At 45.9% G+C, this 15863-nt stretch overlaps 1 protein-coding gene across 4 annotated transcripts in view; it reads left to right on the top strand.

Moving 5' to 3' along the window:
• Positions 1–15863, top strand: part of cacnb1 (calcium channel, voltage-dependent, beta 1 subunit) — a 132067-nt gene that overhangs the window by 57986 nt on the left and 58218 nt on the right. For all 4 annotated transcript variants that reach the window (XM_070864683.1, XM_070864684.1, XM_070864682.1 and 1 more), the window contains exon 2: positions 12556–12675. In XM_070864683.1, coding sequence (XP_070720784.1) covers positions 12556–12675 — 120 coding nt within the window. The remainder of the gene's footprint in view (positions 1–12555; positions 12676–15863) is intronic.

Here is a 15863-nt window from a genome sequence, read left to right as displayed (position 1 = left end):
ACCCAAACGAGCCACAAAAGTGGTTCACATCCCTCGTGCCTCTGATTAAAATATTAAGTGCAGTGTTACATAGAAATGAACTGTGATTGGAGCTGGTTTAAATCAAACCTGTCTGCACCGTGCTGTGTATCAAGTTTTTAGTGCTGGCAGCTAAACAGCGAACAGCTGTACTGTCTCACTGTCGTGGACAAAATTTGGCAGGCTTATAGCGTTATTAGAGTGAGTAGTGTAGCTATCGTGGCAGTCTCTCTCCCATCGCAGGGATTTCAGTCGAAATCCCATTTTAAAAGTCATTTGAACTCTATCTCTCCCACCCGCTTCCTGTGTGCTAATTCCAGCAGTTATGAGAGGAAGCAAATTCATTTGTAACTTTCAAAAGGGATTTGGACATAGACTTGAAAAAGAAAAACTATTTCAGGGCTTTGGAGAAAGAGCAAGGAAGTGCGACTAATTGGATAGCTCTTTGCTAGAGCCGGTACTGGCACGATGGCTCGAATGGCCTCCTGCTGTGAGTATGATTCTCAGTGGGAGGTGAGGGGCAGCTCCAGTGGAGAATTATACAAGACTCTGTTGGTAAGGTGGAAGTACCAGTCCTGTCTGCAGTGCCTCCTGCTGGCCAGTCACAGAGGGGCGATGACCACATTGGTAAAGATTTGTGCACCTCCTTCCCTGTCTGAAATCTGAGCCTCTGCCTCCACTCTTAAAGCTAGTCCAATATGATGTTTTTTGTAAAGATATATTGGCATCAATATGTATCAATCTATATTTACCCTTATTGTGCTAAACACACTGTTGTTTGGAGAGAACTTGCATTTATATATCACTGGTCACCATTATTATAAAAAGGCTATAGAGGCACTGGAGAGGCTGCAAAAACGATGTACAAGAATGATACCAGAACTGCGAAATCATACCTATCAGGAAAGGATGAACAGGCTGGGGAGGACAAAATTCAGGCCCACCAGAAGCCTGGCGCACTTACCATTTGTTAGTGCTTTTACCGTCGTCTCGGAAGAGGTCGACTCTTGATCGATATTCAAGTCTTTGTCTTTTTTTTTTCGAGCGGACCGGAAGTCGATCATAATGGGGGTGGAAGTGCGGCGGTAAGTGCTAGTGAGGGGCGGGACAGATTCTCCACCGCTGTCACTGCGTGTGTACGTCTCCGTTAAAGGGGAGAGAATCGGTGGATCAATAGGATTGGCCACTGGGCCACCAGGGAGTGTTTCAGCCAGGCCAGCAGCCTGGCACCCAAGAGGGGGTGCCAGGCTGCCTGTTGGCGGCCCGGACGAACCAGGGGGAGCAATAGTCCGGCCGACAACCAAGGTTCACAGAGGGAATGAAAGGTGGACCGACAGAAAAAGTTGTCGGGGGCACTGCTTGGCGGGCATTAGATTTCTCAGCCCGAATATGGATGGAGGTTGGGGGGTCCCGGTGGTGTGCGTACTGATGACGCATATACGGCCACTCGGCAGCGCTGGGGCGGATGTGAGGACCGCCAGGACCCCCCCCCCCCCCCCCATCCCCACCCCCCCGCTGAATTTGGCTGGCAGCGGCCATTCGACCAGGAATCGGTGGCCGCTCGACTCCGTCGCCTGTCTGCTGCATTCTGGCAGTAACGGGCCTTATCGGGACCCTGAGTTTTGGTCCCTGGGTCTCTTTTCTCTTGAAAAGAGAAAGCTGAGGGTGACTTAATAGAAATCTTTAAAATGATGAAAGGTTTTGATAGAGTGGATACAGAAACAGTCGGGCCGAACCCCCCCCCCCCGTTCTGTGCCTCCCGTGAGCACACTGTTTTCGCCGGGTGGGGTGGGGGCGTGCTTCCGGCTCCTGTGAAATTGTGCAGGAGTTAGCGGAAGCACGAAAATGGTAGTGCCGACCAGTGGCACCTACGCCAATGACAGCATCGCCGTGCATGGCGATCCCTTTTCACCCCACGGTAGAAATTGGCCAGTGCCCTGTGAGGCCGCCACGGGCAATGATCGCGCCAGCCCTGTGGGACACGAACCGGGCCGGTTACCCCTCGCAGGGCGAACCTTAAATGGGAGGTGCATTTCGCCGTGCGCAGCCATCTTTAATTCTGCCATCCGCTTTACCGGTCGGGCCATTCGCCACTCCTTTCTCGTGGACCAGACCCGAATCGTGCAGCCGAGCACTCCATCTCAGTGCCAGACTGTGGCCACGGCACCCCTTAGCCCAGTGGAGGCCTTCAAAGAGCCTGCCAAGTTCACAGCATCCCTCCCCTTTCACTGAAGGGGCGGGACATTGAAACGGATAAGCCGCTTCGCGCTCCCAAACTCGCCCGCGTAGCACCCTCGAACCCACCCCAACAGGAAATGGAGCACGTGACATTGCGCTCCAGTTCCTGTGAGGATCGGTAACCAGAATTTCGCGACAAGGGCGGGACTCCCACGCTGGGCGCAGGAAGTCCCGCCTTTCCTCTGTTACCGCCCCCAATCGCGGCGCAACCGAATTTCGCCCCCAATGTTTCCACTTGTGTGGAAGTGCAAAACTAAAGGCCATCAATGTAAGATAGTCACAAATAAATCAAATAGGGAATTCAAAAGAAACTTATTTAGCCAGAGAGTGATGAGAATGTGAACTCGCTGACACAGGCACAGGGAGTAGTTGAGGCGAATAGCATAGATGCATTTAAGGAGAAGCTGGATAAACCTGTGCAGCAGAAGGGGAACAGGGGGTTATGCTGATAGAGTTAGATAAGGGGAGGAGGGTCGAGTGAAGCATAAACGCCAGCATGGACTGGTTGGGTCCAGTGGCCTGTTTCTATGCTGTATATTCTATGTAATATCATAACCCCAGAATGTCCATAGCTCTTTACAGCCAATTAAATTACTTTTTGAATTGTCATCACTGTTTTATAGTCAAAGGTGGCAGCCAATTTGTGCACAGGAAGCTATCAGAAATGCGAGGGTATACATATCAGGAAAGGATGAACAGGCTATGTAATCCTATGTAATCAAAGACAGCAATGAGATGTATGACAAGTTAATCCATCTTTCATGCTGCTGGTTGAGAGAGAAATGAAGGCCAGGACACTGGGAGAACTTTTACATCGACCTGAGAGGGCAGACGGGGCCTCAGTCTCATCAGAAAAATGGACCTGCTGACAATGCAGCACTGCACTGACTTGTCATAAGAACATAAGTGTTATATATATACAGACTTATAGATATACTCTCAGTGTAGTCCCTGTATAGTTGCATAAGATGGAGACATGTCACCTGATGTACGATCAGTAAGCTTTACACTGTGTATATACTATGCTGGCACCACTAGAGGGTTCAACTGGTGGAAACCGGGGTTTCCTGCCCCTGAGGCAGAAGCTGTCCACCAGATGGCACTGCGGTGGGAGACCTGAGGGTCACCTGCATAGATGTGCAGGGCCCAGTATAAAAGGCTGCCCACCATGCTTGTGCCTCACTCTGTAGTTACAAATAAAGGATCAAGGTCACTACAGTTTGAATACAGCACATTGCCTCGTGGAGTCAGTCATAAGTGCATTACAGACATAACAATTAGAAATAGGAGCAGGAGTAGGCCATGTTGGTCCCTCGAGCCTGCTCCGCCATTCAGTAAGATCATGGCTCTCTGATCCTGGCCTCAAATCCACTTCCCTGCCCGTTCCCCATAACCCTTGATACCCTTTCATTCAAAAATCTGTCAATCTCCATCTTAAATATAGTGAAAGACCCAGCCTCCACAGCTCCCTGGGATAGAGAATTCCAAAGATTCACGACTATCTGAGAGAAGAAATTCCTCCTCATTTCTGTTTTAAATGGGCGACCCCTTATTCTGAAATTTTGCCCCCTAGTTCTAGATTCCCCCACGAGGGGAAACATCCTCTCTGCATCTACCCTGTCAAGCCCCCTCAGAATCTTATATGTTTCAGAAATAAGATCATCTCTCATTCTTCTCAACTCTAATGAGTATAGACCCAACTTGCTCAACCTTTCTTCATATGACAATTCCTTCATCTCAGGAATCAACCTTGTGAACCTTCACTGCACTGCCTCCAATGCAAGTATATCCTTCCTTAAATAAGGAGACCAAAACTGTACGTAGTACTCCAGGTGTGGTCTTACAGTTGGAGCAGGAATCCCTACTTTTGTACTTCATCCCCCTTGCAAAAAAGGCCAACATTCCATTTGCCTTTCTGATTAATTGTACCTGCGTACTAACTTTTTGTGTTTCATGTACAAGAACCCCCAGATCCCTCTGTACTGCAGCATTTTGTAATCTCTCCCCATTTAAATAATAATTTACTTTTTTATTTTTCCTATCAAAGTGGATAACCTCACATTTTCCCACATTATAGTCCATCTGCCAAATGTTTGCTCTCACTTAGACTGTCTATAGCCCTTTGTAGATTCTTTGCATCCTCCTCACAACTTGCTTTCCCATCTATCTTTGTATCATCAGCAAATTTGGCTACATTACACTCGGTCCCTTCATCCAAGTCATTAATATAGATTGTAAATAGTTAAGGCCCCAGCACTGATCCCTGTGGCACCCCACTAGGTACAGTTTACCAATCTGAAAATGACCCATTTATCCCGACTATCTTTTCTGTTAGTTAGCCAATTCTCTATCCACGGTAATATATTACCCCCAACCCCGTGAGCTCTTATCTTGAGCAGTAACCTTTTATGTGGCACCTTATTGAATGCTTTCTGGAAATCCAAATACACGACATCTACTGGTTCCCCTTTATCCACCCTGCACGTTACATCCTCAAAGAACTCCATCAAATTTACTTTCATAAAACCATTCTGACTCTGCTTGACTGCATTATGATTTTCTAAATGTCCTGCTCCCACTTTCTTAATGATGGACTCCAGCATTTTCCCAATGACAGATGTTAGGCTAACGGGGATCTATAGTTTCCTGCTTTCTGTCTCCTTCCTTTCTTAAATAGGGGCATTACATTTGCGGTTCTACAGTCTGCTGGGACCTCTCCAGAATCCAGGGAATATTGGTAGATTATAACAACTGTCTCTGCACCCACTTCTTTTAAGCCCCTCAGGTCCAGGGGACTTTTCCACCTTTAGTCCCATTAAGCAAAAAGGACCACATTACAGCAAAATCCTAAAGGGGCAAAGGGTGTTAAAAAGACAAGCCTGAAGGCTCTGTGCCTCAATGCGAGGAGTATTCGGAATAAGGTGGACGAATTAACTGCGCAGATAGCAGTTAACGGATATGATGTAATTGGCATCACGGAGACATGGCTCCAGGGTGACCAAGGCTGGGAACTCAACATCCAGGGGTATTCAACATTTAGGAAGGATAGACAGAAAGGAAAAGGAGGTGGGGTGGCGTTGCTGGTTAAAGAGGAAATGAATGCAATAGTAAGGAAGGACATAGAAACATAGAAAATAGGTGTAGGAGTAGGCCATTCGGCCCTTCTAGCCTGCACCGCCATTCAATGAGTTCATGGCTGAACATTCAACTTCAGTACCCCATTCCTGCTTTCTCGCCATACCCCTTGATCCCCCTAGTAGTAAGGACCTCATCTAACTCCTTTTTGAATATATTTAGTGAATTGGCCTCAACAACTTTCTGTGGTAGAGAATTCCACAGGTTCACCACTCTCTGGGTGAAGAAGTTCCTCCGCATCTCGGTCCTAAATGGCTTACCCCTTATCCTTAGACTGTGACCTCTGGTTCTGAACTTCCCCAACATTGGGAACATTCTTCCTGCATCTAACCTGTCTAACCCCGTCAGAATTTTAAATGTTTCTATGAGGTCCCCTCTCATTCTTCTGAACTCCAGTGAATACAAGCCCAGTTGATCCAGTCTTTCTTGATAGGTCAGTTCCGCCATCCCGGGAATCAGTCTGGTGAACCTTCGCTGCACTCCCTCAATAGCAAGAATGTCCTTCCTCAGGTTAGGAGACCAAAACTGTACACAATACTCCAGGTGTGGCCTCACCAATGCCCTGTACAACTGTAGCAACACCTCCCTGCCCCTGTACTCAAATCCCCTTGCTATGAAGGCCAACTTGCCATTTGCTTTCTTAACCGCCTGCTGCACCTGCATGCCAACCTTCAATGACTGATGTACCATGACACCCAGGTCTCTTTGCACCTCCCCTTTTCCTAATCTGTCACCATTCAGATAATAGTCTGTCTCTCTGTTTTTACCACCAAAGTGGATAACCTCACATTTATCCACATTATACTTCATCTGCCATGCATTTGCCCACTCACCTAACCTATCCAAGTCGCTCTGCAGCCTCACAGCATCCTCCTCGCAGCTCACACTGCCACCCAACTTAGTGTCATCCGCAAATTTGGAGATACTACATTTAATCCCCTCATCTAAATCATTAATGTACAGTGTAAACAGCTGGGGCCCCAGCACAGAACCTTGCGGTACCCCACTAGTCACTGCTTGCCATTCTGAAAAGTACCCATTTACTCCTACTCTTTGCTTCCTGTCTGACAACCAGTTCTCAATCCATGTCAGTACACTACCCCCAATCCCATGTGCTCTAACTTTGCACATCAATCTCTTGTGTGGGACCTTGTCGAACGCCTTCTGAAAGTCCAAATATACCACATCAACTGGTTCTCCCTTATCCACTCTACTGGAAACATCCTCAAAAAATTCCAGAAGATTTGTCAAGCATGATTTCCCTTTCACAAATCCATGCTGACTTGGACCTATCATGTCACCTCTTTCCAAATGCACTGCTATGACATCCTTAATAATTGATTCCATCATTTTACCCACTACCGATGTCAGGCTGACCGGTCTATAATTCCCTGTTTTCTCTCTCCCTCCTTTTTTAAAAAGTGGGGTTACATTGGCTACCCTCCACTCCATAGGAACTGATCCAGAGTCAATGGAATGTTGGAAAATGACTGTCAACGCATCCACTATTTCCAAGGCCACCTCCTTAAGTACTCTGGGATGCAGTCCATCAGGCCCTGGGGATTTATCGGCCTTCAATCCCATCAATTTCCCCAACACAATTTCCCGGCTAATAAGGATTTCCCTCAGTTCCTCCTCCTTACTAGACCCCCCGACCCCTTTTATAACCGGAAGGTTGTTCGTGTCCTCCTTCGTGAATACCGAACCAAAGTACTTGTTCAATTGGTCCCCCATTTCTTTGTTCACCGTTATGACTTCCCCTGATTCTGACTGCAGGGGACCTACGTTTGTCTTTACATCCTTTTTCTCTTTACATATCTATAGAAACTTTTGCAATCCATCTTAATGTTCCCTGCAAGCTTCTTCTCATACTCCATTTTCCCTGCCCTAATCAAACCCTTTGTCCTCCTCTGCTGAGTTCTAAATTTCTCCCAGTCCCCAGGTTCACTGCTATTTCTGGCCAATTTGTATGCCACTTCCTTGGCTTTAATACTATCCCTGATTTCCCTTGATAGCCACGGTTGGATGGTAGGACATTAGCTTGGATGATGTGGAATCGGTATGGGTGGAGCTACGGAATATCAAAGGGCGGAAAACGCAAGTGGGAGTTGTGTACAGACCACCAAACAGTAGTAATGAGGATGGGGACAGCATCAAACAAGAAATTAGGGACGCGTACAATAAAGGTACAGCAGTAATCATGGGCGACTTTAATCTACATATTGACTGGGCTAACCAAACTGGTAGCAATGCGTGGAGGAGGATTTCCTGGAGTGTATTAGGGACCAATATGTCAAGGAACCAACTAGAGGGCTAGCCATCTTAGACTGGGTGATGTGTAATGAGAAAGGATTAATTAACAATCTTGTTGTGCGAGGCCCCTTGGGGAAGAGTGACCATAATATGGTAGAATTCTTTATTAAGATGGAGAGTGACACAGGTAATTCAGAAACTAGGGTCCTGAACTTAAAGAAAGGTAACTTCGATGGTATGACGTGTGAATTGGCTAGCATTGACTGGCGAGTGATACTTAAAGGGTTGGTGGTGGATTGGCAATAACAAACATTTAAAGATCACATGGATGAACTTCAACAATTATACATCCCTGTCTGGAGTAAAAATAAAACTGGGAAGGTGGCTCAACCGTGGCTAACAAGGGAAATTAAGGATAGTGTTAAATCCAAGGACGAGGCCTATAAATTGGCCAGGAAAAGCAGCAAACCTGAGGACTGGGAGAAATTTGTAATACAGCAGAAGAGGACAAAGAGGTTAATTAGGAGGGGGGAAATAGAGTATGAGAGGAAACTTGCTGGGAACATAAAAACTGACTGCACAAACTTCTATAGATATGTGAAGAGAAAAAGATTAGTGAAAACAAATGTAGGTCCCTTGCAGTCAGATTCAGGTGAATTTATAATGGGGAACAAGGAAATGGTGGACCAGTTAAACAAATACTTTGGTTCTGTTTTCACGAAGACACAAATAACCTTCCGGAAATACTAGGGGACCGAGGGTCTAGTGAGAAGGAGGAACTGAAGCATATCCTTATAAAGCAGGAAATTGTGTTAGGGAAATTGATGGGATTGAAGGCCGAAAAATCCCCGGGGCCTGATAGTCTGCATCCCAGAATACTTAAGAAAGTAGCCATAGAAATAGTGGGTGCATTGGTGATCATTTTCCAACAGTCTGTCGACTCTGGATCAGTTCCTATAGACTGGAGGGTAGCTAATGTAACACCACTGTTTAAAAAAGGAGGGAGAGAGAAAACAGGGAATTATAGACTGGTTAGCTTGACATCAGTAGTGGGAAAAATGTTGGAATCAATTATTAAAGACGAAATAGCAGCGCATTTGGAAAGCAGTGACAGGTTTGGTCCAAGTCAGCATAGATTTATGAAAGGGAAATCATGCTTGACAAATCTTCTGGAATTTTTTGAGGATGTAACTAGTAGAGTGGACAAGGGAGAACCAGTGGATGTGGTGTATTTTGGACTTTCAAAAGGCTTTTGACAAGGTCCCACACAAGAGATTTGTGCGCAAAATCAAAGCAGATGGTATTGGGGGTAATGTACTGATGTGGATAGAGAACTGGTTGGCAGACAGGAAGCAGAGAGTCGGGATAAACGGGTCCTTTTCAGAATGGCAGGCAGTGACCATTGGAGGGCTCAGTGCTGGGACCCCAGTTTTTTACAGTATACATTAATGATTTAGATGAAGGAATTGAGTGTAATATCTCCAAGTTTGCAGACGACACTAAACTGGGTGGCGGTGTGAGCTGTGAGGAGGATGCTAAAAGGTGACTTGGACAGGTTAGGTGACTGGGAAAATGCATGGCAGATGCAGTATAATGTGGATAAATATGAGGTTATCCATTTTGTGGGGCAAAAACACGAAGGCAGAATATCATCTGAATGGCGGCAGATTAGGAAAAGGGGAGGTGCAACGAGACCTGGGTGTCATGGTTCATCAGTAATTGAAAGTTGGCATGCAAGTACAGCAGGCGGTGAAGAAGGCAAATGGTATGTTGGCCTTCTTAGCTAGGGGATTTGAGTATAGGAGCAAGGAGGTCTTACTGCAGTTGTACAGGGCCTTGGTGAGGCCACACCTGGAATATTGTGTTCAGTTTTGGTCTCCTAATCTGAGGAAGGACATTCTTGCTATTGAGGCAGTGCAGCAAAGGTTCACCAGACTGATTCCCGGAATGGCAGGACTGACATCTGAGGAGAGACTGGTTCAACTGGGCCTTTATACACTGGAGTTTAGAAGGATGAGAGGGGATCTCATAGAATCTTACAAGATTCTGACGGGACTGGACAGGTTGGATGCGGGAAGAATGTTCCCGTTGATGGGGAAGTCCAGAACCAGGGGACACAGTCTTAGGATAAGGGATAGGCCTTTTAGAATTGAGATGAGGAGAAACTTCTTCACTCAGAGTTGTTAGCCTGTGGAATTCCCCACTTCAGAGAGTTTTTGATGCCAGTTCATTGGATATATTCAAGAGGGAGTTAGATATGGCCCTTGCGGCTAAAGGGATCAAGGGGTATGGAGAGAAAGCAGGAAAGGGGTACTGATGGAATGATCAGCCATGATCTTATTGAATGGCGGTGCAGGCTCGAAGGGCCGAATGGCCTACTCCTGCTCCTATTTTTTATGTTTCTATGTTTCTATTAGTTTGCCTAGTTCTTTATCTCTAGTGATAGTAATTGTTTTAAGTTCCTCTCCCCCCCAATAGCTCCTTGAATATCAATTATTGGGATGCTTTTAGTGTCTTTTACCGTGAAGACCATGCAAAATACTTGTTCAAAGTCTCTGCTGTTTCCCATTATTAATTCCCCAGTCTCATCCTCTAAGAGACCAATGTTTACTTTATTTACTCACTTTCTTTTTATATACCCTGTCTGTTTTTATATTTCTTGCTACTTTATTCTCATATGCTATCTTCTGTCTTTTTCATTTTTTTAGTCGTCGTTTGCTGATTTCTAAAAATTTACCAATCCTCTGTTCTTCGCAACATTGTATGCTTTTGTTTTCAATTTGATACTATACCTTACTTCCTTAGTTAGCCAGGGATGGTTCATCCTTCTCTTAGAGTCTTTGTTTCTCACTGGAACATAACTTTGCTGAGAGTGATGAAATATTTCCTTAAATGTTTACCATCTTACCCTGTAAAATATTTTCCCAGTCTTTAACCAACTCTGCCTTCATACCTTTGTAATTACCTTTATTTAAGTTCAGGACACTATTTTGAGACCTAGCCTTCTCACCCTCCAACTAAATTTGAAATTCTACCATGCTATGATCACTCTTCCCAAGAGGGTCCTTCATTACGAGAGCATTAATTAATCCAGACTCGTTTCACATTACCAGATCTAAAATTGTCTGCTCCCTGTTTGATTCCACAGCGTATTGTTCCAAGAGACCATCCCACCAGCACTCTATGAACTCTTCCTCAAGGATACCTGTGCAAATTTGATTTTTCCAATCAATATGAAGATTAAAATTGCCCATGATTATTGCCGTACCTTTCTTACAAGCCCCCATTATTTCTTGATTTATACTCTATCCTAATGTGGCTGCTGTTTGGGGGCCTGTAGACCACTCCCATCAGTGACTTATTTCCCTTATTATTCTTATCTCCACCCAAACTACATCTTGATCTTCTGAACCAATATCATTTCTCACTACTGCACTGATCTCATCCCTTATTTACAGAGCTACACCACCTCCTTTTCCTTTCTGTCTATCCTTGCAAAATGGCAAATACCCTTGAATATTCAGTTCCCAGCCTTAGTCACCTTGCAGCCACATCTCTGTAATGGAGATCAGATCATATTTGTGCCGTCAACTCATTTATCTTATTATGAATGCTTTGTGCGTTCAGATATAGAGCTTTTAATTTTGTTTATACGCCCTGTCCCTTCCTGTCCCTTCCTGTCACACTCTGGTTATCATTATCCATATTGCTATCCTGCACTTTTGCATTCTCTTTTCTCTGACTTTTTAAATTTACGCTCACTGGATTTCCCCCCCCCCCCACCTGTAGTTTAAAGCTCTATCTATAGCTCTAGTTATTCGATTTGCCAGGACACTAGCCCCAGCTTGGTTGAAGTGAAGTCCATCGCGACGGAAAAGCTCCCTCCTATCCCAGTACCGGTGTCGGTCTAGATTATGTGCTCAGTAGTTGGTGCGACTTATGTGCAGTCATGTTTATTGCTATATGCCCAGTATGTAAAATGTCCCTGCAGTCAAAACAGATTATTTCTTAATAAATCTTCAATATTCATGACAATTTTAATCTTGTATGAATTATGGAATACATTAACAGCCTCCGCACCGACTGCCCTCATTCCCCCACAGCACCCGCACCCACAGCGTCTGCACCGACACCCTCCCTCCCGCCCCCCCCCCCCATGACTGTGTCTGCACCGACTGCCCCCCCAACAGCGCTCTATGTAGACTGCACACGCATTGACAGGACCCTCCCCTCCCCCGACAGGGCGTCCCTAATCGCACCATCCCAATAACAGTTATCTGTTATTCCAGGCATGTATGTAATGAATACTTTCATTTCTGGTAACCTAACATAACAGAAGACTTAATCCACCACAGGACATGAATACCCTTTTGTGAATGACTTCAAAGACATAGAACAAAAAATAACCCCCACGCCCCCCGCCCCCCACGACCCTCCAAACACACACACACACTTGATATTAGGAAAAGCAACTGATCATTGTGTGATCAGTTGTGGGTTTGTCTGATCTTGAAGTTCCGAGTACCTGTGTAAACTCCTTGAATCTCAAACTTTTAAATTCAAGTGGGTGAGTCTTATAACTCGCTCCCTGCTAAACACCCAAATGTTTAAACATTTCAGTTATCATATTGAAGTGTGAAGTATGTTCGTGACATAAGTCCATAACATTAAGAATCAGTGGCAATCTTTCAAAGCAAAATTATTAGAGTATAGGTACTGTACTATTTTAAATATTGTGTATGAAATGTGAGGGTTTGTTTAAAAGGACAATTGTGTATTTAAGATGTGAATCTGGTCTCATTGTGTCCAAAGATCATCAGTGCAAATCACAATATGGTAGAACAAGGGAGGAATCGACACACCAGCAAGGCATTAAAACATGTTTTCTTCTTTTCTCTGTTTTCTGTTCAGGGTTCAGCTGACTCCTATACCAGCCGTCCATCAGACTCTGACATCTCTCTAGAGGAGGACAGGGAGGCATTACGCAAAGAAGCTGAGCGACAGGCTTTGGCACAACTTGAAAAGGCAAAGGTAAGATCGCACTCCCTCCCCTGCCTGCCATCTCGTGTTTCCAGACCTTCTCCAAGGGAACGGCTTGTGGTCCGCAGTACTGATCTGGTGTTGGGCACACAATGAAACCCAAACCCCACAGCTCCTAAATGACAAAGAGTACACGCACAATGATGGAACGATTCAAGCAAAATAGGGGCTCCCCCAGTTTTCAATCGGTAAGTGCACTGCCTAGTGTGGTCTTCCCTCAAAGAGCCCAGTTTGACTTATTTCTTTGGTTGTGCCTCTGCAAAGTGCTTTGGGATGTGCTTCTACATTAAAGCGGTGTGCAAATGCTCACTTTTGTTGTGTTTAGGTCCTGGGATAGAATGAGTTAAAATTGCAAAGGTTGGCGCAAGTACCACGTTGGTTCATTGACGTTCATTTTATGTGACCATGTTGTTTGATTCCCTTACGGGTGTCTGCTGTGCCCAGCTCCCTGGTGCTGCAGTCGGTACACTGAGAGTTTCTCTATACTTGTGTACTGCTACTTTATCATACTTCAGACTGCTCAACTTTCCAGAAAGGGCAAGAAAATAGAGTGTCTAAATGAATTAGAATACTCATCGCAGACACCCACTGAAGAGATACTTGATGTAAACGTGAATTATTTCTGAAGACCTATGGTAATTGGCAGAAGAACCAGAGGCGACATGAGGGAAAATAATTATGCAACGAGTTGTTATGAGCTGGAATGCATTGCCTTAAAGGGTGGTGGAAGCAAATTCAATAGTGACTTTCATGACGGGAATTGGATCAATTCTTGAAGAGGAAACATTTGCAGGGCTGTGGGAAAAGAGCGGAGGAGTGGGACTAATTGGATAGCTCTTTCTGGCCTCCTCCTGTCCTGTATCATTCTATGATTGTATGATAATGATGACAACGACAATAATGACTATGATGGTTTGTCCCACATTGCATATCCCATTCCTAAGCCTCCCCTGCTGTCTGAACACAGGCCGGAAAACACGTCGTCAACAACAACAATTTATATAGCACCTTTAATGTAGTAAATGTCCCAAGTCACTTCACAGGAACGTTATCATACAAAATCTGACACCGAGCCAACGGAGGAGATATTAGGGCAGGTGACCGAAGGTATAGTCGAAGAGGTAAGTTTTAATGAATGTCTTAAAGGAGAAAAGAAAGACAGAGAGGTTTAGGGCGGGAATTCCAGAGCTTGGGGCCTAGGCAGCTGAAGACTGCCAGTGGTGGAGCAAAGGAAATCAGGGAATGCGCAAGAGACCAGAATTGGAGGAGTGCAGAGATCACAGCGGGTTGCAAGGCTGGAGGAGATAGTAACACCCTCCACTCCTGCTCCTCCTGGCCCCACCAGGAAAGTAAAAAAAACAGCTTATCTAAAATGGCCTCTTCTGGTCCTGGCTCACATTCCCACTGTCTTCGCCGGAGGGAACGCCTCAGCGGTTTCCCCACTCAGGCCGCGGTTAGAGTAGCAGTTGAGACTCGGTGATGTCCTCATAACCCAATCTGCATATTTGAAGAAGGACCCCGCTGGCTTGCTCCAGGTCCTGTTGCCGCCTGTTCAGGAGAGCAGGTTAAAATGGAAGAATGCGGAATCCAGTCGGGCCATCTGCGGGTAGAATCAGAGAATGGTTACCGTATGGAAGGAGGCCATTCGGCCTGTCGAGCCCATGCCGGCTCTCTGCAAGAGCACTTCAGTAGTCCCACTCCCCGCCCTTTCCCCGTAGCTCTGAAAATTCTTTTCCTTCAGGTACTTATCCAATTGCCTTTTGAAAGTCACGATTGAGTCTGCTTACACCGCCCTTTCAGGCAGTGCATTCCAGATCCTAACCACCCACTGTGTAACCAAGTTTTTTCTTATGTCGCTTTTGGTTCTTTTGCCAATCGCCTTAAATCTGTGGCCTCTGGTTCTTGACCCTCCCGACAATGGGAACAGTTTCTCTCGATCTACTCTGTCTCGACCCCTTCATAATTTTGAACACCTCGATCAAATTTCCTCTCAACCTTCACTGCTCTAAGGAGAACAATCCCAACTTCTGCAGTCTATCCATGTAACTGAAGTCCCTCATCCCTGGAATCATTCTTGTAAATCTTTTCTGCACCTTCTCTAAGGCCTTCACATCTTTCCTAAAATGCGGTGCCCAGAATTGGACACAATACTCCAGTTGAGTACAGGTTCATCATAATATCCGGGTAAGGCACCCGGCCAATTTTAACTGCCTACCCTGCCGGCTATTGTTTGTTGTTGGTCAAACATGGTGGGAGTGCAGAGGACTACTGTGGGGAAAATACTCAACAAAGTGGATCTCCCAGATTTAATAGTGGAATTTAAAGTCCTCTGTATACTTGCTGATTTCTGCGGAAAGATGCATGTGTGTGTACAGTACATACTTAAGTCAAACGGGGGTGCGTCATCGCCCTAACCCTCTTCTCAATCTTCCTCGCTGTCATGCTCCACCTCAGTCAACAAGTTCCCCGCTGGAGTGGAACTAAACTACAGAACCAGTGGGAACCTATTCAACCTTTGCCGTCTCCAGGCCAGATCCAAGACCACCCCAACCCCTGTCGTCGGGCTACAGTACGTGGACGATGCCTGCATCTGCGCACAAATAGAGGCTGCACTCCAGGACTTCGTCGACGTATTTACTGAGGTGTACAAAAGCATGGGCCTTACGCTAAACATCCATAAGACAAAGGTCCTCCACCAGCCTGTCCTCACTGCACAGCACTGCCCCCCAGTCATCAAGCTCCACGGTGCAGCCCTGGACAACGTGGACCACTTCCCATATCTCGGGAGCCTCATATCAACAAGAACAGGCATCGACGATGAGATCGAACACTGCCTCCAGTGCGCCAGTGCAGCCTTCGGCCGCCTGAGGAAAAGAGTGTTTGAAGATCAGGCCCTCAAAACTGTCACCAAGCTCATACAGGGCTCTAGAAATACCTGCCCTCCTGTATCGCTCAGAGACATGGTCCATGTACAGTGGACACCTCAAGTTGCTGGAGAAATATCACCAACGATGTCTCCGCAAGATCCTACAAATCCGCTGGGAGGACAGGCGCACCAATATCAGCGTCCTCATTCAGGCTAACATCCCCAGCATTGAAGCACTGACCACACTCGATCAGCTCTGCTGGGCAGGTCACATAGTCCACATGCCAGACACGAGACTCCCAAAGAGGGTGCT

The sequence above is a fragment of the Pristiophorus japonicus genome, chromosome 21 (assembly GCF_044704955.1).
Source record: "Pristiophorus japonicus isolate sPriJap1 chromosome 21, sPriJap1.hap1, whole genome shotgun sequence".
NCBI lineage: Eukaryota > Metazoa > Chordata > Chondrichthyes > Pristiophoridae > Pristiophorus > Pristiophorus japonicus.
Note: the sequence above shows the minus strand (reverse complement) of the source record. Positions and strands in the feature narration are given on the sequence as shown.